We start from the raw sequence: 26,229 nt of genomic DNA, 5'->3' as shown, positions 1-26,229 counted from the left end.
CAAACTCCTGGGCTCAAACAATCCTCCCAAGTAGCTGTGACTGCATGTGCATGCTACCACACCCTGCCGTTTTTATATTTTTTTTACAGAGACAGGGTCTCACTATGTCACCTAGGCTGTCTCAAACTCCTGACCTCAAGTGATCCTCCCTCCTCGGCCTCCCAAAGCACAGGGATTACAGGTGTGAGCCACTGTGCCCAGCCTGTAGTCTTTTAAAATATATTTTAATACATATATTAGTCCTATTTCATTTTTTCAATCATTCTTATGCTTTTTTCTTTCTTCCTTTTAGTCTGATTAGAAGTAGATTCTGATTTTTAAAAGTTCAATTGCTCTAATGCTATTTATAGGACTTTGCAGATATTTTGGTACAGCCAACATTGGAGGAGAACAAAGGAACTTCAGATGGGCAAGAAGAGGAAGCAGGCACAAACCCAGCTCTCCTCTCCCAGAATTCAATGCAGGCAGTAATGCTGATACACCAGCAATTGTGTCTCAACTTTGCTCGATCCCTCTGGTATCAACAGACTCTGCCGCCACATGAAGCAAAGCATTACCTCAGCCTGTTTCTGTCTTGCTATCAGACTGGGGCATCGCTTGTGACACACTTCTACCCCCTGATGGGTATGGTAGTTTACTTTTGTTATGCCCCTGGGAAATGAAAGCAAATGCAAATAGATGCTGTTGCTATTCTGTAACAATCACACTCATGAATTTCCTGTTTTCGCATAATTCCTTATTGGAGTTTCCTTGGCTTAAAGAACTGAAGCTGATTCAAGAAAATTGATATAGGATTCTGTAATAAGATGGATTTTCATCAGTGTACAAATGGGCCAAGAAAAAGATGGATTTTTATTGTTTGGATCCTTTGGGGTGAGGGATTAAGAAAACAAGGACAAGGACTTAATTTAAATGTGTATGTGTTTTTTTTCCTTAGCATTATTTCTGCTGTCAGATAGCCTTAGTGCTTTTCAAATGAAATAACACATACCTGGGAGCAACCAATCTTGTAGAATATGGTTTAATAGTTGGTTCATTGCAGTTTCCTACATGATTTCTTGGCATTATTTCATAGAAGTAGGAAGGAGGCTTTAAGTTTCCTTTCTGTTTACCTAGAATAGGTATAAAAACTAGGAATTTGGATGCACTGAGTTAACCCCTACACCATTTGTTTATACCTAGGCAGTTTCTGACTTCCTCTGCACATTCCAGAAACTTGAGAGCTGTAGGTAGCTACTATAGTATTAGGATTACAGTTCTCTAGGCCAATGTTGCTTTGGGGGAGAATAGCATTCATTAGTCCCAATTAGTTCATTGTTGCTGATGTTGCTGATGCTCTGTTTCTCAGGCTGGAGTGCAGTGGCACAATCTCAGCTCACTGCAATCTCTGCCTCCCAGGTTCAAGCAATTCTTGTGCCTCAGGCCCGCAAGAAGCTGGGATTACAGGCACATGCATGTCTGGCTAATGTTTGTATTTTTAGTAGAAATGAGGTTTCACCATGTTGGCCAGGATGGTTTCAAACTCCTGGCCTCAAGCAATCTGCCTGCCTCGGCTCCCCAAAGTGCTGGGATTACAGACATGAGCCACTGCACCTGGCCCTGTTGCTGACATCTTTTTGACATGTTGATAGATCAACTTACTGAATTCACTGACTTTACCGTGATGTTAACTTCACAGGAGTTGAACTGAATGACCGACTCTTGGGCAGCCAACTTTTGGCCTGTACCCTCTCCCATAACACTCTTTTTGGGGAGGCACCCTCAGACCTGATGGTGAAACCTGATGGGCCCTATGACTTCTACCAGCATCCCAATGTTCCAGAAGCACGGCAGTGTCAACCTGTGCTTCAAGGTTTCTCAGAGGCTGTCAGTCACTTGCTACAGGACTGGCCAGAACACCCAGCGCTTGAACAGGTAGGGCAGCTGTTGAGGAAGGAGTGCTCACAGTACTGAGTCTGCAATGAGGATGCAGCCTCACCATTATCCCTGGGGGCACCCACTTGCACATGTATACATATAAACAAAGGCTTAAAGAACTGCAGTTCAATGAGATGTTACTTACTAACTGCAGGATGAACACACCAGTTTTGTATTTCTCTTGTGTAAATGATTGGGGATTCTGTTAATTTTATTTGTTGGTCAGGAGTTGCTGACCACATAATAAAATGCTGCCATGTTGCTCTGTTTTTTTTTTCAGAGGTGTTTTAAAAGTAGAGAACTGGGGGGAATCTTCTGGTCAGGACTCTCTTCAGTACCCTGTGACTTAGGATCACTGGTATTCCTACTGAGATACCCAAATCTTTATTTCTGCAGCTCCTGGTTGTAATGGACAGAATTCGTAGTTTCCCACTTTCCAGTCCCATCTCAAAGTTCCTGAATGGCTTAGAGATCCTTCTGGCAAAGGCACAGGTGAGCTAATCCCTCTCTTCCTCATTTTAGTTGGTGGTCACTTGGCAAAAGATACGTCTTGTGGCACCTTTGTTGTTAGACAGAAAATTATAGTTTGGGCTGGAAAAAGATAAACATCCTTGGTTTTTCTGGCATGGGGTGAGATCATTGCAAGTGAGGCTGTTGCCCCTGTGGTGAGGGCTAGCTGCCTTGCCTTTTATCCAGTGGGATGCAGTATCTACCGGTAATGAGGGTGCACTCCTCCCAGCCTTCCAGGTGGGCCTTCATTCCAACTGAGTGCCCACATACACGGTTCCCCTCAATGCCCTCATGGCCTCTAAGTTAGCTGTTGCCTCCCCATTGGACAGAAAAGGGCCGCATGTCTTTGTTCTAGGTCAGATAGCAAAGAGCACGAATTCAGGCTCCAGTCTATAAACACTGTGCTTTTTTGCCAGCCTCTAAACTTGGCTCTGGTGGAGTTCTGTCATGTGAACAGAAAGAACTTGAAGCTGATACACTGTAAATTCATTCCTACAATTGGTGCAAGTTGTTTAAGGGCCCAGTAGTCTTCACTCAAGCAAAGTTCAAGATGTTCTTGAGGGAAGAGGTGATTATGGCATTGAATAATATCTGTAGTAAATTTTATCTTTGTTTCTTTAGGATTGGGAGGAAAATGCAAGTCGAGCTTTGTCTTTGCGGAAACATCTTGATTTGATCAGTCAGATGATCATTCGGTGGCGTAAACTGGAGCTGAAGTAAGTGACTCTCCTTCCCTCTCCTAAACTTAGGTTGTAAGGGCTTTTGTCTTTTGGTAGTTTAAATTTCTTTAGGATTTATATAGTATTACAGCTACAGAATGTGCTTTTCAGTTATTAATCACAGAGTTAAAAGTAGGGCATTAAAATGACCTGAATACAGTCCAGACAACAGCATATATTCTTGAGGGAGGAAACTGGGTGGCTCCTCCATCTCCATTTGGGAGGAGAGAAATGTGAGCATGTAGCTTCTGCATCTTTGGTTTCAGATATTTCAAATAGGTTTTCCTAAATGCCTCCTTGGCTTCTTCTCGTTTCAGCTGCTGGTCCATGAGTTTGGATAATACTATGAAGCGCCACACCGAGAAATCCACCAAGCACTGGTTCTCCATCTATCAGATGCTTGAGAAGCACATGCAGGAACAAACAGAAGAACAGGAAGGTAATGCCTAGCAGTACCTTTCCTGCCCATTTAGAGCTTCCCGGCTAAATGGAGTGCTGCAAAGTGTAGGATTTTCCTGCTCCCGCTTCTCCCGCTACATGGCTTTCATGGGAATGCCTCCCATTTGACTTCATGATATTTCTGAGAGGTCAGCCAAGAAAACTGTAAATCGTGCTTATCTAACTGAGAGAATAATAACAAAAGTGTGAGAGGTTTAAATGTCTTCTCCAAAAGTCTAGAGAACCAGTCGTATGATAAGGTTTCCGTCTTCTCTATGTCCATGATAGAAGTCAAACTGAAAGCTGACTCTTTGGTAGGTAGTAGCCAACATGCTTGAATGAACAGTCTTTTATTTTATACTTGTGACAAGCACCTTATAATTCATTTTCATAATTTGCTGTGAGTGCATTTAACACATGCTCTATGTGCAGCTGCTACTTCTATTTATTTATTTATATTTGTTTTTTATTTTTTTTTGAGACAGAGTCCTGCTCTGTTGCCCAGGCTGGAGTACAGTGGTACGATCTCAGCTCCCTGCAATCTCCGCCTCCCAGGCTCAAGTGACTCTCCTACTTCAGCCTTCTCAGTAGCTGGGATTACCGGTGCCCAACACCATGCCTGTCTAATTTTTGTATTTTTAGTAGACACGAGGTTTCACCATGTTGGCAAGGCTGATTTTGAACTCCTGACCTCAAATGATCTGCCCGCCTTGGCCTCCCAGAGTGCTGGGATTACAGGCGTGAGCCACCACACCGGCCTGTTACTTTTAAATCAGCTTAGAATTTAGCCATGGTCCTTGCTTGAGAGCTTCACATTGTGATGTCTACCTCTTGGCCATCCGTAGTATCCCAAATAGATTGCGTGCATGTTAGGAATAGGGAGTCATGGTCGAAGGAACATATATATTTTTCTCTTTGAATTTTTTAAGATGACAAACAGATGACCTTGATGTTGCTGGTCAGCACATTACAAGCATTTATTGAAGGATCCTCGCTGGGAGAGTTCCATGTGCGACTTCAGATGTTACTGGTTTTCCATTGTCACGTCTTGCTGATGCCACAGGTTGAAGGAAAGGGTGAGGATTTTTTTTTCCTTTCCTTTGACATTGCACGACTAAAATGAGTTAGGCTTTGAATTTTCTGCATGAGACAGGTGCCTTGTTGCACGCTAGGTTTTAAACAAGACACATTTAGTTATGTTTAATGCGATTCACATTAGATATAGAGAAGAACATTCAAAGTGAGGTGCAGATGGTTATAAGTTTAGCACTGACTAGTGAGCTCTGGCAGAGGTAAATTGCCAGATGAAGATCTCAGGACCTACCATGTTGAGGCAGCACATCTCTCTGTCTAGACATTGTAAGTGTCCTGCTAAGCTGCTCCTTGATCCAGGCCATTATTAGTTTCTTTCATCCAGTGAGAGCACTGCCAGCCATCAAGGAACTGCACCTAAAACTGCCCGCTGTCAAGTACTATCCCTGATCACAGCAACTGGGATAAAAGTCTCACTACAAGATGAGTATAGATTGTACATGAATGAGCATTTGAGGTGAACTGCTTAATATGCCATCTTTTAAAAAAAGCTCAGTTTCTGCTGATTTTACAATAAGTTTCACAGAAGGAATTTGACATTGTGATTTTAGAAGAACCTAGGAGTACATCATCTTCAAGAACAAAAGTGCAAAAAAACATCTGTTACAAGCAGAAGTGAAAAATAGGGGAGTGTTGACAGCCTGCATCTCTGGGAAATGCTAAACTCAGACAGGATCCCTAAATAATGCACCTGTGAAACTCACTGTAATCTCATGGCATAGAGAGTAATGAGGAAGGGTCATCACTGAAATATGAAGGCCACAGCTGGCACCAGTAGCACATGCAGCAAGTGTGGTGTTTTTGTTTCCTTTTCATTTCTTCCAGATTCACTTTGCAGTGTTCTATGGAATTTGTACCATTATTACAAGCAATTCTTTGACCGGGTCCAGGCCAAAATTGTGGAACTTCGTTCCCCCCTAGAAAAAGAACTTAAAGTAAGATGAACAGCTGTCATGATCACTCTTGGGAGGACAAAATCAGCAAATTCTCTTTCGTTAACCCTGTTATCCATTTAACACTGAGGCAGGGACCTAGGGAAATAGAGGTGAGCATTGCCACTGCTAGGGAGGATGGCAATATGTACATCGGTGGCATTGGCTTCTTTTGTCACCTGCAGAGTGTGTGAGCGATTGGTGGAGTGGCCAGTCAGAGCCTCCTCAGAGGACTGCCACAGAAATCTGTTTGTGTTCCCCTGGTCTTGCCCAGGCCTGTCTCCCACCTCAGAGCTATGCCATGTTGTGTTGGTCCACACACTACTGAATTACCATAGGGGAAGGAGGGACCTCTCTTTTTGATATTCTCAGTGGTTGTGGAACCAACCATGGTACAAGGGACATGACTAACTTGGTGGTTCCTAAGCTGGAGTATATGTCAGGTGACTTAATGACTGTAGCAGCACTCTTTTTTTTTTTTTTTTTTTTAAATCACTTTGAGACCAAACATTTGTTGTTTTTGTTTTTGTTTTTTGAGACCCAGTCTCAACTCTGTTGTCTAGGCTGGAGTGCAGTGGCACGATCTCAGCTCACTGCAGCCTTTGCCTCCCGGGTTCAAGCAATTCTCCTGCCTCAGCCTCCCGAGTAGCTGGGACTACAGGTGCAAGCCACCAAGCCCGGCTATTTTTTCTATTTTTAGTAGAGACGGGGTTTCACCATGTTGGCCAGGATGGTCTCAATCTCCTTACCTTGTGATTCCGCCCACCTTGGCCTCCCAAAGTGCTGGGATTACAGGTGTGAGCCACCACGCCTAGCCCATGGTTTCTTTTTTAGACTTGTTTTACTTGTTCACTGACACACAGTCCTGTGTTTGGGATAGAGTGGGCTCTGGTCTTTGCTGAACAGACATCTAGAAAGAAACAGAATGACACTAGCTTTATAAAGCCATTTCGTGAACATCATTTATCTTACAGGAATTTGTTAAGATTTCCAAGTGGAATGATGTCAGCTTCTGGTCCATTAAGCAATCTGTAGAAAAGACACACAGGTAATCCATCTTTTAAAACTGGGGACAACCGAAATAGAATAGAATTTTGTGTGGTAGGGAGCAAAACGACATAGTTACCATAACCTAACTTAATATTAAGTGTGTTAAACTTCTCAAAAAATAACACCTTGATTGTTTTGATGTTGCTTTCAACACCACCCCCTTCTTCTCCAAGCAAAGTCTACCTGCAGTAAGGATTAGTGTGCCTTGAGACAAAGCAGGCTATGTCTCAAGTCTTCTGCCACCCACTAGCTGTATACTTTGAGCAAAGCAATCCCATTCTTTCTGGCTTTAGTTTCTCTTCTAGAAAAGGAGGATAACAGTACCTGCCATACTTTTTCTCTTAAAAATAAAACAACTATTAATATTTAAGGAGAGCATTGTATATAAAAGGTACAGGGTATTAAATTATGTATGGATGCGTGATAATGTATTTTTTATATGTCTTCACTTGCTAATCCAGTTTTTTTCTTCTTATCTCTGTCATTACCTGGGGACAGGACCCTCTTTAAATTCATGAAGAAATTTGAAGCAGTCCTGAGTGAACCCTGCCGGTCATCCCTGGTGGAGAGTGACAAGGAAGAACAGCCTGACTTTTTGCCCAGGCCAACAGATGGAGCTGCAAGTGAACGGTCTTCCATTCAGAATCTGAACAGGGCACTGAGGGAGACCCTGTTAGCCCAACCAGCAGCTGGGCAGGTACTTGGTTGTGGGACAGTGCTGGCTTATTCCCAAGCCAGTCAAGTGGGATCTGTGTTTTATGTGCAAGGCATGCCTCAGTACTAGACAAGAAAATGCCTTTGAAATCTTGTTCTTTGGACATATATAGCATGTATTTGCCTGACTTCCCTGCAGAATAAGGCAAAAAATCTTGGGGTTTTTTTTTTTTTGCTTTTTTTGAGACAGAGTCTCATGCTATTGCCCAGGCATGATTATGGCTCACTGCAGTCTCAACCTCCTGGACTCAAATGATCCTTCCACGTCAGCCTCCTGAGTGCTGGGACCACAGGCATATGCCACCATGCCTGGCTATTTTTTTTTTTTTTTTTTTTTTTTTTTTTGTAGAGATGAGGTCTCACTTTGTTGCCCAGGCTGGTCTTGAACTTTTAGTTTTTTTTTGTTTTTTTTTTGTTTTTTTTTTTTTTTAAGACAGAGTCTCGCTCAGGCTGGAGTGCAGTGGCACGATCTCGGCTCACTGCAAGCTCCGCCTCCTGGGTTCATGCCATTCTCCTGCCTCAGCCTCCCGAGTAGCTGGGACTGCAGGTGCCCACCACCATGCCTGGCTAATTTTTTGTATTTTTAGTAGAGACAGGGTTTCACTGTGTTAGCCAGGATGGTCTCGATCTGCTGACCTCATGATCTGCCCACCTCAGCCTCCCAAAGTGCTCGGATTACAGGCGGGAGCCACCGCTCCTGGCCGAACTTTTAGTCTTAAGTGATCCTCCCTGCCTCGGCCTCCCAAAGAGCTGGGATTATGGGCATGAGTCATCGCACTTGGCCTTGCTGCTTAAAATTTAATGTCAGCCTGTGAGAAATAATTGTGCTTTTACCTGTGAACATTTCATCTGCTATGAGCAAAGATTTGAAGCATCAGTTTAAGAATATGCCGTTGAAGCTGCCTGTGGGCTACCACATGAGGAAGCTACTGCACAGGGTATGAATATGTGCCATGATGTGCTGGTTTATAGCAGATGCTGATTACTGTGGTGTAGATACTCCTATTATGGCCAATTTCAAGCACCAACAGTTAAGATTTGGCTTGCAAAATTCCTGAAAATTTAACAGTGATACATCTTGAGTTAGCAGGTCTGTTACAGAACGGATGTTCCTGCTTCATGTCCTTGGGTGTGGGGAGCTCCAGGATTGGAAGACACCCCTCAGAAGAGTAATTTCTGGGCAGGCGTAGTGGCTCACGGCTGTAATCCCAGCACCTTGGGAGGCTGAGGCAGGAGGATCACTTGAGCCCAGGAGTTTGAGACCAGCCTATGCAACGTATGAGACCCTGTCTCTCCAAAAAAAATTACTTTTTAAAGAGTAATTAGCTTTGTCTTCTTATTGTATTTCCTACCTGGGGCTCACAGAGTTAGTAATGAAAGTCCTTAAGCTATTTTTGTTATTTTAGTGGTTCAAAACTCATAATAGAAACTGAACATACAGCCATAAGATGGCTGCAGAGATATGATATGGCTACCAAATTTATTTTCTTTTGACTGTATTTGTCAGCTCACTGCTTCTGTCATTCTGATCAACAATTTTGATTTGCTAATAATGACAACATAGGAGTTTCAGGTTATTCCTCAAGGAAAAAAAAAATGAAAATATGCCCTTGACGGACGAAAGCTCTTCCCTTCATATAACATCTGAATTCCTGTGTCTGAGGTGCGGTGGCTCATGCCTGTAATCCCAGCACTTTGGGAGGCCAAGGCAGGCGGATCATTTGAGACCAGGAGTTCGAAACCAGCCTGGCCAACGTGGTAAAACCCCGTCTCTATTAAAAATACAAAAAATAGCCGGGCATGGTGATGCATGCCTGCAATCCCAGCTATTCAGGAGGCTGAGGCACAAGAATCACTTGAATCTGGGAGGCGGAGGTTGCAGTGAGCCAAGATCGGGTCACTGCACTTCAGCCTGGGTGACAAAGCCAGACCCTGTCTCAAAAAAAAAAGGAAAGAAATCTGAATTCCTGAAATTTAAACTGTTAATTAGGGGTAACTGGTCACAGGAGTAGGACCAGTTTCGCCTGGCTGCTGTGTCTGAGAAACACAATGTGGCTTAGCACCTTAAGGGCAGCAGTGATATTATTCATTCTACTCTGTTCATAATTCAGAACTGGAGTCTCCTTGTGGCTATCATAGCAAGCATTGCTGGATGTAGGGGCATGGGGGTCCTTCAGTTATAATGATCTCATATGGAGCAGTAATATGGTTTTCTAAATATCCACAGTATGTCTCTTTTAATTTTAGTGATGCTACATTTGTTCTCTATTTGCTGAACTAGGGATGTGTTTGTGTGAACAACAGTTAAATTTCATTCCGTTGCAGGGACATTGCCTGTCATTCTTGGCAGTGAGGCTAACCTGTCTTTTGTCTCACAGGCCACAATTCCAGAGTTGTGTCAGGGCGCTGCTCCTTCCGGCTTGGAAGGGGAGCTTCTGCGTCGCTTGCCAAAGCTCAGGAAACGCATGAGGAAGATGTGCCTGACGTTCATGAAGGAGAGCCCCCTGCCTCGCCTTGTGGAGGGCCTTGATCAGTTCACAGGTGGGTGCCAGCATCCAAGTCAAGGGTGGATCTTTCTGTTTTCCCCAGTGGCGCAGGAGGGCTGAGAATGTGGCAACTGTGTCCTTTTTTGATACCTTGTGTAGTGTTGAACAGTTGATTGAATAAGCAAGTGGGCTTAAAAACCCACAGAGCTCAGAAACAGGAGCCTACTGAGAACACACAGTCATAATTTTCACATTGTCATCCTCTCATGTAACTTGGCACTCTGCCATCTTTTATGAGAGCCTTGTCTATACTAGTTCCTGTTGGTTGGTGTTACCAGTAAAGGGGCACAGAGGTGGATTTCCCAGTGTCTAAGCTGTCCCCACTGTCAAAAAGTTGTCTCACTTGAGGAGGATTCATCCCCATCCTCTTGCTTTCTTCACTTCAGAGACGCACAGCAGTTTCATTTCTCAGGCTGTCTTTGCTCAGGGAAGGTGAGAGCGAAGATCTCATAGTGTAACACAGCAATAGCTGGGAAGGGAACCCAGAATTTAATAGAATGTTTGGGCCCCTGGCAGCCTCTGACTACCTCCTTCACCCCATCTACCCCTCAACCGCAGTGAGTGTGCTGTCAGTGAGGCTGGCCTTCCTTTAATGAGGTTGCATCTAATCACAGGGAGCTCTTCCTTTTTAAAACTTGTCAGCCGTTGCTCAAGGTGACTCAGGCCTAGGGGTGGGGGTGAGTGGAATACAGATCCATTTGCATCTCCTGGAGAGGGGATGCGCTGCAGGATGTAAAGCCTCCCTCATCCTCTAACTCTCCCACACTGTCTGATGTCTTTGGTGTCCTTGTGCTCACCGGTGACTGCCTATATTTGGCTGGTAGTGCTGCCTTAATATAGTACCACAGACTGGGTGGCTTCAGTGTGAGGCTAAAAGTCCAAGATCAAGGTGTCAGCAAGGTTGATTACTTCTGAAGCCTCTCTCCTTGGCTTGCAGATGCACCTTCTCACTGTGTCCTCCCGTGGTCACTCTTCATCTGTGTGTTCTGTGTCCTGATCTCTTCTTTTAAGGACTTCAGTCAGATTAGATTAGAGCCCATTCTTATTTCACCTTCATTACCTCTCTAAAGGCCCTGTCTCCAGATACAGTCACATTCTGAAGTTCTGGGGGTTGGGACTTTAACATATGAATTGAGGGGGAAGACACAACCCAGCCTATAACACTGCCTGCAACAGGGAGGCGGCACCCTTGTGTTATTGGTACCCACGTGTATTCAGGAAGGCAGCTTGGTGCTGTATAGAAAGAACTTGGGCTTTGGAGTAAGGTAGGCCAGTGTTCAAGTCCTGGCTCATCTACTCGTTCACCACATGGCCTTCAGATAGTGACTAGACCTCACTGAGCCTTTCTTGAAGTCTGTAAAATGGAGCTACAAATAGGTGCTTCTGAAGTTGTGCACATGAAAAGAGAATTTACCATGTACTAGCTACAAGTGGAAACTCAATACATATTATATTAATCTGAAATTTCCTTCAAGTGATTATAAATTTCTAGTATAATGCACTGCACATAGTTGGTGCTCAGTAAGTGCATTTGCTTGATAGATTATAAAACCCCTAAATACAAAAGAATGACTGCTGCTGTTCGGGTTGTTATTGTCAAGAGATTTGAAATCCTGTGTGTTATTTTTCTATTTCCATGCACCTTGACCAGTTTGGTTAAAACACTTAATGAGATTTTACCAAACGCTAGGGACTATGTTAAGTACCCAGGGTATAAAGATGAATGATACTTGGCCTTTGTTCTCCAGAAGGTCCCTGATGTTGGGTAACAAACACATTACCAGACCCCTGGGATTTTCTTATTGTCTCCCCTCCCCGCCTTGTTTTCCCTTACAGGTGAAGTGATTTCCTCTGTGAGTGAGCTGCAAAGCTTAAAGGTGGAACCCTCTGCAGAGAAGGAGAAGCAGCGGTCAGAAGCCAAGCACATTCTCATGCAAAAACAGCGAGCTTTGTCAGACCTCTTTAAACACCTTGCAAAAATTGGTAAGGTTCTCACTTGAAACCCAGTGAAATGTAGTCACCAACTTTTAGGGAGAGAAATGACATGACTGATTTTGGGGGGAAATTCCATAGACAGTTGAGATGGTGGACAACAGAAGGTACAGGCAAGGTTTCCAGATGTCTAAGAGTTCCACTCACATGCAGGAAAATCCTATGACCAGCCATCCATGATTCCCAAATATTTCCCGCTTTGTATGAGGTTTCTCGGAATCTATATTTTTATTTATTTATTTATTTAATTTTATTTTTTTGAGACTGAGTCTCGCTCTGTTGCCCAGGCTGGAGTGCAGTGGTGTGATCTCAGCTCACTGCAACCTCCGCCTCTTGTTGCCCAGGCTGGAGTGCAATGGCGTGATTTTGGCTCACTGCAACCTCTGCCTCCTGGGTTCAAGCGATTCTCCTGCCTCAGCCTCCCAAGTAGCTGGGACTACAGGCGCGTGCCACCACGCCCGGCTGATTTTTGTATTTTTACTAGAGACAGGGTTTCACCGTGTTAGCCAGGATGGTCTCAATCTCCTGACCTCGTGATCCACCCGCCTCAGCCTCCCAAAGTGCTGGGATTACAGGCGTGAGCCACCGTGCCTGGCAGAATCTGTATTTTTAAAATTTCTGTCACCACGTGCTGTACCATATGCTTGCAGCATAGCATAGAGAGCAGTGCTTCTCAAACTTGAACGTGCATGTGAATCACCTGGGGAATCTTGTGGAAGTGCAGCTACAGATCCTGTTTCAGTTGGTGTGGGTGCAGCCTGAGAGTCTGCATTTCTAACAAGCTCTCAGGTAATGCTGTTTAGAAGACTTTGCTTTGAGTAGCAGGGGAGAGGGGGCACATCCATTCTCTACTAAGCATCTTTGCTTAAAGAAATGCTGTTTATTTCCTAGGTTTGTCGTATCGCAAAGGTCTTGCTTGGGCCCGTTCAAAAAACCCTCAAGAGATGCTTCATCTTCACCCATTAGATCTCCAGAGCGCATTGTCCATCGTCAGCAGCACTCAGGAGGCTGATTCTAGGTTTGTCTGTTTTTGTTTTGTTTTTTCCCTACTTATAAATGGAGCAAGTAATTTAAAACTCCTTGTCCTCATTTGCAAATTGCAAAAATGGGGATAGCAATACCACTGTGGCTACCACTTACAAAAGTGCCTGGCTCAGGATCTGACTCCTGATGGACATTCAAATGAGAGTGTGAGGCTGGGTGCAGTGGTTCATGACTGTAATCCCAGCACTTTGGGAGTCTCAGGTGGGCAGATCACTTGAGGTCAGGAGTTCAAGACCAGCCTGACCAACATGGCAAAACCCTGTGTCTACTAAAAATACAGAATATTAGCCAGGCATGGTGGCACATGCCTATAATCCCAGCTGCTCAGGAGGCCGAGGCAGGAGTATTGCTTGAACCTGGGAGGTGGAGGTTGCAGTGAGCTGAGATTACACCACTGCACTCCAGCCTGGGCAGCAAAGTAAGACTCTGTCAAAAAAAAAAAGAAAAAAAACATTTATTTTCTTTCTCTTTCTTCCTTGCATTCACCTCTCCATTCTTCTTCTTCCCTTTTTTTTTTTTTTTGTCTTTTGATTTTCCTGAGGTCTACTTGCTTCATTTGATCATACATGTGGAAACCTATTAGAAAATGGTATACTTTTAGTTGCTCTATATACATACACTCCTCATAAGTTCTAATATGTTATTGAATTTGCAAGTCCATACACTATTGAGACAGGCAGAGCTACCTCTGTTTACAACACAGCAGAGGATGTGGTGAATGATGCTTTGCATGAACTGGGTATAGTACACATGTGTGTTTTATTTGCTCCCAGGGCTTTAAATTTGAATTCAACAGAACATTGTAGAAAGGGGAAATTTTACATAAGCATTCTTTTTCAGGAAAATTTGCGAAGTGGGCTTGCATTCCCATTCAGTCAGCAGCGCTGTAGCTGAATAGTAGTTTCCTCCTTTTGATAGGACACATGCTCTCCAGCTTACTTGAGCCCTCAACAACCCCTGTGTCTTCCCCACGTTGAGGTCAGCTGTCACTGCCATGCATCATTTTATGCTTGGCTGTCCTTAGTCCTCTTATGTTATTTGCCTGGCCCCTGTAGGCATCAGAGTTTATGACCCCCTAGCCTCCACTGCCAAGATAGGAAGATTTCATTGAAGAAACCATATTGTCAGCATAATTTATTTCCCCTGATACTTCCAGTGCTGAGTTAAGTAAAGGACTAATGAGTGCCTCACTGAATGATTCCTCATAGAAATAAACCTATTCAGACAGCTGACTCTTGGTTATGGCCAAATATACCAATATCTGAGTTTTCAGGATCTGGGGTGGGAGAGCGTGGTTTTAATTAAGTAAACGATGTTGATATCTTTTCCAGGCTGCTTACAGAAATCTCGTCTTCATGGGATGGATGCCAGAAGTATTTTTATCGCTCTCTTGCACGGCATGCCAGGCTTAACGCAGCACTAGCAACTCCTGCCAAGGTAGAATGATAGAACATGAGTCTTGCAGGGGCTCAGGGAAAGCCCTTGTTCTGTTCATCCCAGGGCCGCATTCTCAGACCTTGTTAAGTGATAACAGCCTGTTAGTGGAACTGAGCTTTTTGCAGTACATCCTTAAACTTAAAATATAAATCAATGTAATTTTGTGCAAAATCAGAACACCTTAAATAAATTCAGTTACACTTGCCAGCAGGACAGATTTTCTTAATGTTCAAGAAAAATTAAAAACTTCAAATTGAGAATGCCATCTTTAGATCTTTCTTCCCTTTGTGAATTGAGAAAATACCACTAATAAATGCATTTTGGAGTTAAATCCAGTTCCTGTCTATGGAATATCAATGATCTGTGCAAGCATAATTGGAGAAACACTGCTCAAAAAAATGAATATGTCACCTCTAGAGTGTGGCATGTCTGACGCTTATAGTAGAAACAGCTTTCTAGAGGCACATCTGTGGGTGATGTTTGTCAGCAGCCCCTTCAGCATGTTTTTCCTTCTTCTGCCAGGAAATGGGCATGGGCAATGTGGAGAGGTGCAGAGGGTTCTCAGCACATTTGATGAAGATGCTCGTCCGACAGCGGCGCTCCCTGACCACGCTCAGTGAGCAGTGGATCATCCTCAGGTATCAGCCGATGAGTTGGGCTTGTGGCATGAATTGGGAAGAATTAGATCCAAGTCAGCTCAGAGTTGCTGCATGTGGGGAGAGGAATAAGACATGCTCTCAATTGTGAAATGAATTTAAGGCCCAAAGAGGCAGGTAGGGTTTCTCCCAGCTCTGCCCCTTGCTTTCAGTGATATGCCTCTAGTGTCCCTCTCCCTCCGTGCTCTGAACCTCCTGAGAATATGGAGCTGCAGAGATTTCAGGGCTGTGTCAGGCAGTGAAAATTGTCATGGGTGAACTATACCTGTGTCTGGAATGAGGATATACATTGCCAAAAGTCCATGTGGGCCAATAGTTAGGCTTGTGTTCATGGTATTAGGGTGAGATGGTCTTGGGCACCGATGAGATTTGAGTCTGCTTCTGTTACTTAGGGTTTGGGGATCCCCCAAATGGCAATCTGAGCCATATATGGAGGCTCCTCAATGGAAACAAATAATTAAGAGATGAGGACAGTTAGGAAGGTTGTCGTCATCTGTTGAATGGATTCGTGGCTGAAGGACAGTATTTCCAGACTATTCACTTTAGCTTCAGGTATTTTCTGCTCCATTCATTAGGGTTTATGTAGCAAAGTACAGCACATTTACTAGATAATGCTAGTTGAAGTCACTGTAGTGGTGTGGTTGTGTTGTGATACTTCTCCTGAAAGACTGAGGGATGGGTTTAAGTACTTTGGGAGGCATTTTAACAGACTTTTTACCTATCTGGGGGATTCTTCCTTCTTGACTGTATGAAAAAGCCCATGCTTGTTCAGAAACACAAATTTCTTTTAAAACAATGTGGTAAAGTGGTTTAAGGTGCCATTCATTGTGTTTTTCCCATGGGTTTCTCTGTACAGGAACCTCCTCAGCTGTGTGCAAGAGATTCACAGCAGGCTGATGGGGCCCCAGGCCTACCCCGTGGCTTTCCCCCCTCAGGATGGCGTGCAGCAGTGGACAGAGCGCCTGCAGCACCTGGCCATGCAGTGCCAGATCCTGCTTGAGCAGCTCTCCTGGCTCCTCCAGTGCTGCCCCAGTGTAGGGCCAGCTCCAGGCCATGGCAATGTCCAGGTACTGGGGCAGCCTCCTGCCCCCTGCCTGGAAGGACCAGAACTTAGCAAGGGACAACTTTGTGGAGTAGTGCTGGACCTAATTCCTTCCAATCTGAGCTACCCATCTCCAATACCTGGAAGTCAGCTGCCCTCTGGTTGCCAGATGCGGAAACAGGATCACCTTTGGCAACAGTCAACTACGAGATTAACAGAGATGCTAAAAACCATTAAAACAGTGAAAGCTGACGTCGACAAAATTAGACAGCAGTCTTGTGAGACTCTCTTTCATTCTTGGTAAGTGTGTCTATGTCTTTACACTTCTCTGTGTGCTTAGGTTCTTATTGTGCTTATCTAAATTGGGGGTGGGAAGGGAAGGGTGTGAACAGAAAGCAGCAGCTTTTAGACAGCCCTGGAGCCTAGGGAACTCGTCGGTTTGGGGGATGGGGTGGGGTGGGGATAGGGGGTGTCATCTGCAGGTTCTGAGACTTCAGCGGAAACAGCGTTAGCAAAAGGATGCCAGACAAAGCCCTAAATAATCCACAGGGAGAGCAAATCACATCCTGCCATTTGTGGTGGTCCAAAATAAAAGCCTGTCACACCAAATACTAATGATAATGGAATATCATTAATGGAATAAGTTTACCATTTATTGGAATAAATTAATGGAATTAATTTATCATTAATGGAATAAATTTAGTAATTTATTCCATTACTAAACCTAGGTGTTTAGTAGTAGAATCAAATTATGAAAATAATTGTGCTTCAGTCCTCTGTTACTCAGTGGACCTGCACAGCACTTTGTGGCATGTGTTTAGCCGTAAACCTTCAGCTATGATGAGTTCTACCTTGCATATCTTGTAGTGGTTGCAGGGAGGGGTGTGTGTTTGTGGGAACTGTAATGCATTCCTTTCAACATTGTGGCATTTCTGTTGCAGGAAAGATTTTGAAGTTTGCTCTTCTGCGCTGAGTTGCTTGTCCCAGGTGTCAGTTCATTTGCAGGGCCTAGAGTCCTTGTTCATTATTCCAGGGATGGAGGTTGAGCAAAGAGACTCACAAATGGCACTAGTTGAAAGTCTGGAATATGTAAGAGGAGAAATTAGTAAAGCCATGGCTGACTTTACTACCTGGAAGACCCATCTGCTTACTTCAGGTAGCCAAGGAGGTAAGGAATATTGTTCAGTCAGGGAATGAAAGTCCAGTGTAGAAATGATGTCTTATAGATGTAAGTCTCATTGTCCTAAAGACACATTATATTTTGGTCTACATGTACCTGTCCAGGGTTCTGAGGCAGGGAGGTGCGGTTGAAATCCACAGCTCTTAACTTTTTTGCCCCATTTGTTTGGATGCCTGTTACATACTTTGTAACACACATAGGAAGGCAGCATCAGCTCACTGTCTGTTAGTTTTCCCTTAGATTGAAAAAGCTTGGCACTGATATTTGGACTAAGTTAGTGTTTATTCATACTGTCTTAACTGTTATTTTTATATTTTTTACATTATTTTAGTAAAAATGTTTTAATACAAGGTAATAAACTTGTAGGTTTATCGAAGCAAGGAATTTGTCTCTTCTTTGTATCTGGCACAGCTTGACACAGTGGCTCATCAATAAATGAGTATTTTTAATGATTTCCAGAGGCACTAAAGCAAATGATTGGTGTCTTTTGTTTGTATGTTTGTTTTGCACCATGTTACCTGCTAGGAAATCAAATGTTGGACGAAGGATTTGTGGAAGATTTTTCAGAGCAAATGGAAATTGCCATCCGAGCCATCCTCTGTGCCATCCAGAACTTAGAAGAAAGAAAGAATGAAAAAGCAGAGGAGAACACTGACCAAGCAAGCCCACAAGAAGAGTATGGTATGTCTGAAATCAGGCAGAAATTAGTTTCATGCCTGATTTAATTTTTGTGTTTGATGATTTATTTCTGTGGCTAAATAGTTAAGGATGGATGTTAGAAACAGATAACTGCATGGATAGAGATAAAAGGATTTGTTTTCTGTTATTCATCATGTTGTTATTTTCTCTGAATGAATGAGGCAGTAGGCTTTGAGAGACTGCAATCAGGACATCTAACAAAACTCTTAGAGGATGACTTCTGGGCCGATGTGAGCACTTTGCACGTGCAGAAAATAATTTCTGCCATCTCCGAGCTGTTGGAGAGGCTGAAATCGTACGGTGAGGATGGCACAGCAGCAAAGCACCTGGTAACTAACTGTTCTTTACAAACTTCTTCCTCTTCAGAATGCACTGAGCAAAGGCAGAGTGGGCTTTACCTCCCTCCACGTAGATAAGTGCCAGAGCAGGCCTCAGTGCCAAAATCACTAAGAACTTGGTCTCTTTATTTATACGTGCAAAGTCATTGACAAGCTTTGAAGAGCTTAGGGCTTGCTAGCTAATTGTTAGATGCATAGGTGCAGAAATGCTAACCATTCAGAATATCCATTATATTAGGATTCTTTCATATCTTATTCACATACTCCCAAGTATCTGATGTTACTGATAGACGATGTTATCAACTGAGGCTAAGCAGCCATCCTGTGTAACCACCATTCCCACTACAATAAGCAAACAGAGTAAGCAGTTGTAGGCTTTACAGTAAGTCCAGAGAAGCAACTTAGTTTGCAGGACATTGTATGTTATTCTGTAGCATTGCCTCCGGTGCTAACTTTGAATCAGCAGAATTTATTTATAAACATTTTATTTTTCTTATTTATTTTATTTTGGGACACGGTCTCATTCTGTTGTCGAGGCTGGAGAGTGTGGTGGCATGACCATGGCTCACTGTAGCCTTGACCTCCTGGGCTCAGGTGATCCTCACACCTCAGCCTCCCAGATAGCTGGCAGTATAGGCATGCACCACCATGCCCAGCTAATTTTTAAAGTTTTGTAGAGATGGGTTCTGGCTATATGTTTTTTTTGTTTGGTATTTTTTGTAGAAATGGGGTTTTGCCATGTTGCCCAGGCAACATGAACTTGAACTCCTGGGCTCAAGCAGTCTACCCACTTTGGCCTCCCAAAGTGCTGGGATTAAAGGCGTGAGCCACTGTGCCTGGCCAACATTCTATTTTTAAAAAACCAACATTGTTAGCCAAAGGAGACATCGGTTTGAGATTGTACTTTTGTGACGATATATGTAAATGAAGAAATCTCAGCTGTGTGTATTGGGGTGGGTGGAGGTTACAAACACATACATGTAACTTGCCATTAGTACTATTTAGTACATTCACAATGTTGTGCAATTACCACCACTATCTAGTTCCAGAATGGAAACCTGGTACCTGCCAAGCAGTGTGAGCAGGCCTTTTGTTTTGTTTTGGTCTCAGTTCTTCAGCCAATCCTGTTCCTTGCTGGTGCGCCTGGTGCCGGTCCTCTCCAGCTACTCAGACCTCGTCCTCTTCTTCCTGACCATGTCTTTAGCAACTCACCGTAGTACTGCAAAGCTGCTCTCTGTGCTTGCCCAGGTCTTTACAGAGCTTGCCCAGAAGGTAAGGACTGTTCACATGGTGCACTGTGAGCAGCAGGGACCCAAGTAAATTTCATGTCATTAGTCTTTGGTGTGATAGGCTTTTATTTTGGACCACCACAAATAGCAGGATGTGATTTGCTCTCCCTGTAGATTATTTAGGGCTTTGTCTGGCATCCTTTTGCTAACGCTGTTTCCACTAAAGTCTCAGAACCTGCAGATGATACCTCCTATCCCCAACCCACCCTTTCCCCTAAACTGACGAGTTCCCTAAACTCCAGCGCTGTCTAAAAGCTGCTGCTGTCTGTTAACACCCTTCCCTTCCCATCCCCAATTTAAATCTTCTTCAGATAACTCTTGAACTAGAGTTGTAGGATAAACCCTTAAGGTTATTAAGTTTTCTTTTAACCATGTTGGTGTAATTATGATTAAATGATAATGGGCCTGTTATTATTAGAGTGTTTTTCGCCTGTTGTGGTGGCTCACGCCTGTAATCCCAGCACTTTGGGAGGCTGAGGCGGGTGGATCACCTGAGGTCAGGAGTTCGAGACCAGCCTGACCAATATTATGATGAAACCCCATCTCTACTAAAAATACAAAAATTAGCTGGGTGTGGTGGCATGTGCCTGTAATCCCAGCTACTCAAGAGGCTGAGACAGGAGAATTGCTTGAACCCGGGGAGGCGGAGGTTGCAGTGAGCCAAAATCATGCCATTGCACTCCAGCCTGGGCAACAAGAGCAAAACTGCATCTCAAAAAAAAAAAAATACATATATATATATATATATATATGTTTTTTTGGAGACAGAGTCTCCAAAATTGTAATTGTAATTGTAATCTCCACGTGATTACAGGCACGTGCCACCACGCCTGGCTAATTTTTGTATTTTTAGTAGAGACAGGGTTTCACCACATTGGCCAGGACGGTCTCAATCTCCTGACCTCGTGATCTGTCCACCTCGGCCTCCCAAAGTGCTGGGATTACATGTGTGAGCCACTGCGCCCAGCCAGTTTTTTTCTTTAGCAGGGAAGTCATTTGTTCATTCAGCCATGTACCCGGTATTGTGAAAAGCACTGAGGTTGTAGAGATTGTAGACCCTCCCCTTGAAACTCAGGGGCAGTAGACAGTGAAATCTAACAGCAACATGGTGTGGGTAGGTCTAGTCATAGAGATATCCAGCTCTCGGTCTCTCTTAACCTCACCAAGCCTCAATTTCCTCATTTGTAAAATGAGATCTGCCTATACTCATATGCATTTTTGTGAGAACCACCTGCATTTGAGTATATAAGTTTTGTTTTTGTTCTTCCTTAGCATTCTAAGATTTTCTCCAAGCTTAATACAGATGAGATGTACTTGAGGAAGATATGAATTTACAAACTGAAGATGGGGTCTAGATTTCTTATAAACAATTAAGAGTTCTTAGTTCCGAGTCTCTGAAATACTGGAAAGAGGTAAAAAGTGGAAGCCAAGCCTAATGCCTTGTATCAAGAGGATAAATATGTTTATCTGTAGTAATGATAAGTAACAGTAATAATAATAATAATAAAAAGTAATAATAAGTAAAAGAATGAGTCTCAGGTTTCTCTGCCTCTGGTGGGCACCAAGCCAGCCTTAACATTCCATTGCTTCTTGGAGAAAACACTGTATACTAAAGACAGTGGCAGGAAAATGTGTGGTTCGGGTGCCTTGAGATTTGGCTCAGCTGGATTTGTCCATTTGCACCATAGCTTTTGTCTGACAGTCTGTAGAATGACTTTGGCCTTTCAAACCTTTGTCTGTTTGCGGGTAGGAATGGTTCTGATATGTGCAGAATGTTGGGAGCCCTGTGGCTATGCCAGACATAGCAACTGCAATGATATACTCTGGTAAGGGCATCTGAAACTCCCTCCTATGTGGTTGTATTCTTCGTCTATTTCTGAATGTCTCTCATTTAAATAATGTAGTTCAATGGGAAAATTAAGCAAGTAAGCCAAACTGTATTTTCCTATCAACATTCTGAGAATATATGTCCTAAAAGTGGGTTTGGCTTGTTAAAAATTTTTCTAAGTGTCCAAATTGTATTCATATCTTTTCTGAGTAGTTCCAAGGGAACTTGAGAGTAGGTTAGACAGTGCTAAGATAATAGATCTAGGCTGTAATTAAAGCTCTTGATCCGCAGGAAGCTGTTTCTGTGTAACCAAGTCATAATTAGTGTTTACTGGTTTGGGATCTTAATTCCTTGCTAATTAGCAGCTTATTTTTTTGTGCATTCCCATCCTCAGATATATCTTCATAGTATATATTTTCTCTTACAAAATTAAACTTTCTGATTGAGAGTCACTACTACTTTTTCTTTTTACTTCTGCTCAGCAGGCTAGTATTCTTCTCAGGTTATTTTCCTGTATAAAATAGTTTTTTTCAACATTTCACAGTTATTACTATGTCTGACTGTGTTCTCTCCAGAGCCTGTTCTGCCCTTACTCAAGGACTTTTTCCAAAATACTGTCCTTCTAGTATACTTCATTTAGGTTTTTGTCTTGGCAAAGTGACAAATGACCACATGCCAGAGGCTTCTACAAAGTCAAGTCATATGTTAAATCTGATGTCAAGCTGTGAAACTGCATAACTATTAGCACCAAAGAGGAGAAGAATGTCAGAAGTCTCCTGTACTTCCAGCGGATTTAAGATAATGAGCTAGAAAAAGAATTCAGTATGTGTTTAAATTGTTTTCCTGTGGCAAGAATGAAAATCTCCTTTTAAAATTGCTTTTGTGCCTAATTGTTCACTTCCTTTTTCTTTTTTCTAAGGGATTTTGCTTGCCCAAAGAATTTATGGAAGATTCAGCTGGAGAGGGAGCAACTGAGTTCCATGACTATGAGGGAGGTGGAATTGGAGAAGGCGAGGGCATGAAGGATGTGAGTGACCAGATCGAAAATGAAGAACAGGTACGTTTTCACATAGGTATACAGTTGACAGAAGATCACTCTCTTTCTTTTCAACATGTAAGTTACACATAAAAACGGTTTTTACTAGGTTAATAATTTTTAATCTGTGATCTACAGAGCCCTAGATACATTGGTGCTTCGGCAGTGGGTGTAAATAAAAAGCCTAAAATCCACAGGAAGGAACCTGGCAACTCCATCATTGGTTTTGGCTATAATTATGGAGGAAATGATTTTTACTTTTTTTTTTTTAAATGGGCAGATATTTACTGATGATTTTCTAGAGTATTTTTGATAGTATTTTTAAGCATAAAAGGCCTGGCTATCTTAAGTGATAATTGCATTAAACAATAATGCCAAAATTTGCTGTTAATAGGTTTTACTGTTGTATATCTTTAAGGCATAGAGTGTTTTAAAAAATCTGTATCCTTTTTTGGTTGGAATCAAGCAACCTTCTGAACTATTCAGATGCTGTGAACTAAGATTGTTACATTGCATGGATTTTTTAAATGCCTGTCTCATTTGTGAGTGATTTATGTGTGTTGGGTGTATCACTTATATTCTAAGTTAAATCAGATCAGAAACTTGTATTTAAGGTAATTTTATAGTTATTAAAAATAAAGGAGAAAACCAATTCAAATTCCCTCCCTTCCTTGGCAGAGAAAACTGGAAAGCAATTAAAAGCCAAAAGAATAATGCTAGTATTTATGTTATGGAGCTCTAATTTTTTTTTTTTTTGGACCTATATTGTCCTTAGATAATTGCTTTGTTATTTTGGCCTTCCTGTATTTCTCAAATCTAAATCAGTGTATACTACTTTTCTAGTAGAAAAAAAAAGTCAAAAGAAAAAGCAAATCTAATAGAAAAGTTCACACAAAAAACATTACATGGAATAAAAAGCTTGCAGAACAATTTGGTAGTGTCTGCTGAATTTTAAATTATGTGTATTCATTGACACCCAAATTCCATGTTTTCTTATAGAAATGCTAGTGTCAAAGATAAATAGGTATATGAGTGTGTATATATGTCTACACATGGATATTTACTACAGCATTATTTATATGGTGAAAATTGTGAAACAATCCAAATATTCATCAGAAGAGAATTAAATTATGGCACCATCCATGCAGAACAATGGTAAAAGTATTAATGAAGTAGAATGAGATGGTTTTGTATGTATCAACATGGAAATAACCTAAGATCTTATTTTTAAGAGATGAGGTCTTGCTCTCTTGCCCAGGCTAGAGTACAGTTCTATAATCATAGCTCACTGCAGCCATGACTTGGACTCAAGGAGTCCTCCTGCATTAGCCTCTTGAGTAGTTGGGATTACAGGTGTGAGCCACCACACCTGGCTGAGATGTTTTTAAGAAGAGATGTGTTTTACAGGCTGGGTGTGATGGCTCACGCCTGGATTCCTAGCACTTTGGGAGACCAAAGCAGGAGGATTGCTTGAGGCCAGAAGTTTGAGACCAGCCGGGGCAACATAGGGAGACACTGTCTCTATAAAATTAAAACAAAACAAAACAAAACAAAAAACAAAACCCAGCCTGGCCAACATGGTAAAACTCCGTCTCTACTAAAAATACAAAAATTAGCTGGGTGTGGTGGCATGCATCTGTAATCCCAGCTACTCAGAAGCTGACGCAGGAGAATCACCTGAACCTGGGAGGCAGAGGTTGCAGTGGGCCAAGATCGTGCCATTGCACTCCAGCCTGGACAAGAGAGCAAGACCTTGTTTCAGAAAAATAAAAATGAAAAAAGCAGATTGCATAACAGTCTGTAAAGCATGATCTCTTTTTTGTTTAAAAAGATGTTGGGAGGCAGGTATTGGTAACTATCACCTGTATCACTTAAGTATATGTTGGTGTATTCATAGAAAAAAGTCAAAGGTTCACCAGAATGTTGTTGGTAGTCATTCTTTGAGAGGCTTCGAGGATGGAGGTGTTATGGGGAAACTTGTTTTTTTGTTTGTTTTTTTGTATTTTGGAGACAGAGTCTTGCTCTCTCCCCAAGGCTGGAGTGCAGTGGCATAGTCTTGGCTCAACTGCAACCTCCAGCTCCCGGGTTCAAGAGATTTTCATGCCTCAGTCTCCCAGGTAGCTGGGATTACAGGCGCACGCCACAATGCCAGGGTAATTTTTGTATTTTTAGTAGAGACAGGGTTTTGCCATGTTGGCCAAGCTGTTCTTGAACTCCTGACCTCAAGTGATCTGCCCGCCTCAGCCTCCCAAAGTGCTGGGATTATAGGCGTGAACAACCATGCCTGGCTATTACTTTTGTATTTTAAAAAGGACTTCTTTTTTTTTTTTTTTTTTTGAAACGGAGTCTTGCTCTGTCACCCAGGCTAGAGCGCAGTAGTATGAGCTCAGCTTGCCACAACCTCCACCTCCCGGATTCAAGCAGTTATCCCGCCTCAGCATCCCGAGTAGCTGGGATTACAGGCCCCCACCACCACGCCTGGCTAATTTTTGTATATGTAGTAGAGACGGTGTTTCACCATCTTGGCCAGGCTGGTCTCAAACTCCTGACCGCGTGATCCACCCGCCTCAGCCTCCCAAAGTGTTGGGATTACAGGCATGAGCTACCGTGCCTGGCCTTAAAAAGGACTTTCAAAAATCAACCATAATGAAAGAGGTAACAATCACAAAACTTTTTGCCCCAAATAGCACATCAATTATATAGAAACATATAAATTAGGCTGGGCTCAGTCGCTCACACCTGTAATCCCGCCACTTTGGGAGGCCGAGGCAGGAGAATTGCTTGTGCCCAGGAGTTGAGACCAGCCTGGGCAACATTGCAAGGCCACGTCTCTAGCAAAAAATAAAAAATTAGCCAGGTGTGGTTGTATGTGCTTGTGGTGCCAGCTACTGGGGAGGCTGAGGCAGAGGATTGCTTGATCCCAGGAGGTTGAGGCTGCAGTAAGCCATGATTGTGCCACTGTACTCCAGGCTGGGCAACATAGTGAGACACTGTCTAAAAACATAAAAAATAATTTTTTATAAAAGAAATATAGAAACTAAGGAAGAATGACCAAGATTCTCTTGGGCCACTGTCTTTCAGCGATAATAGTGACAAAAATATATTAAAGAATTGGATAATAAAAGATTGATGAATTTTTTATCCTACAAAGAATATATATTCTTGCAAATGTCTCTGGGACTATTTTTACAATTCCCAATAAGAAAACCTGAACAAAATTCTATACTCTGATTAAAACAAGTGGAAACTAACTCCAGAAATTTTACAAATTCCATGTGGCTGTCTCTGTTGTTTCTCTTTTTTTTTTTCCTCTCCCAGATATATTTTTACACCATTAACCTTGGCATTTATATCTCACAGCTGAAGCAAACATTGGTAAAGTTTCATTTATTTATGTTTAATACTTCTTTATGTAGGTGGAAGATACATTTCAGAAGGGTCAAGAAAAAGACAAAGAGGATCCTGATTCAAAATCTGATATTAAGGGCGAGGATAATGCCATTGAGATGTCGGAAGATTTTGATGGGAAAATGCATGATGGGGAGCTTGAAGAACAAGGTTTCAGATTATCTGTCACTTCATTCTTGTTTCTGAAAGCATAAATATTTTATCCAGGAAATTACATGTTCCTAATAAGGAACCTAATATAATCTTTTGAAACAAGTTGGTTACTGTGCTTAAGTGCAAATGAAAACCTCAGCAGCTGCATGTGCTATCACCACCTCCACTGAGGCAGAAGTCCCTGGTGTCTCATAGATTCTTCTCACATT

General features: G+C 42.6%; 1 protein-coding gene across 1 annotated transcript in view; it reads left to right on the top strand.

Moving 5' to 3' along the window:
* The window catches only part of MDN1 (midasin AAA ATPase 1), a 189,299-nt gene that overhangs the window by 140,838 nt on the left and 22,232 nt on the right, over positions 1–26,229 (top strand). Inside the window, exons 67-87 of the mRNA XM_003822877.6 lie at positions 351–624; positions 1,679–1,914; positions 2,314–2,409; positions 3,049–3,143; positions 3,464–3,585; positions 4,514–4,660; positions 5,502–5,611; positions 6,583–6,656; positions 7,157–7,355; positions 9,751–9,913; positions 11,755–11,901; positions 12,802–12,928; positions 14,286–14,391; positions 14,914–15,029; positions 15,904–16,389; positions 17,031–17,257; positions 17,795–17,950; positions 18,134–18,297; positions 19,417–19,578; positions 22,343–22,480; positions 25,876–26,017. Of these exons, the coding sequence (XP_003822925.4) occupies positions 351–624; positions 1,679–1,914; positions 2,314–2,409; positions 3,049–3,143; positions 3,464–3,585; positions 4,514–4,660; positions 5,502–5,611; positions 6,583–6,656; positions 7,157–7,355; positions 9,751–9,913; positions 11,755–11,901; positions 12,802–12,928; positions 14,286–14,391; positions 14,914–15,029; positions 15,904–16,389; positions 17,031–17,257; positions 17,795–17,950; positions 18,134–18,297; positions 19,417–19,578; positions 22,343–22,480; positions 25,876–26,017 (3,487 nt within the window). The remainder of the gene's footprint in view (positions 1–350; positions 625–1,678; positions 1,915–2,313; positions 2,410–3,048; positions 3,144–3,463; positions 3,586–4,513; positions 4,661–5,501; positions 5,612–6,582; positions 6,657–7,156; positions 7,356–9,750; positions 9,914–11,754; positions 11,902–12,801; positions 12,929–14,285; positions 14,392–14,913; positions 15,030–15,903; positions 16,390–17,030; positions 17,258–17,794; positions 17,951–18,133; positions 18,298–19,416; positions 19,579–22,342; positions 22,481–25,875; positions 26,018–26,229) is intronic.

Source organism: Pan paniscus, chromosome 5 (genome assembly GCF_029289425.2).
Source record: "Pan paniscus chromosome 5, NHGRI_mPanPan1-v2.0_pri, whole genome shotgun sequence".
In the NCBI taxonomy this organism is placed as follows: Eukaryota; Metazoa; Chordata; class Mammalia; order Primates; family Hominidae; genus Pan; species Pan paniscus.
The sequence above is the reverse complement of the archived record's forward strand: the minus strand, read 5'-3'. Positions and strand labels throughout refer to the sequence as shown.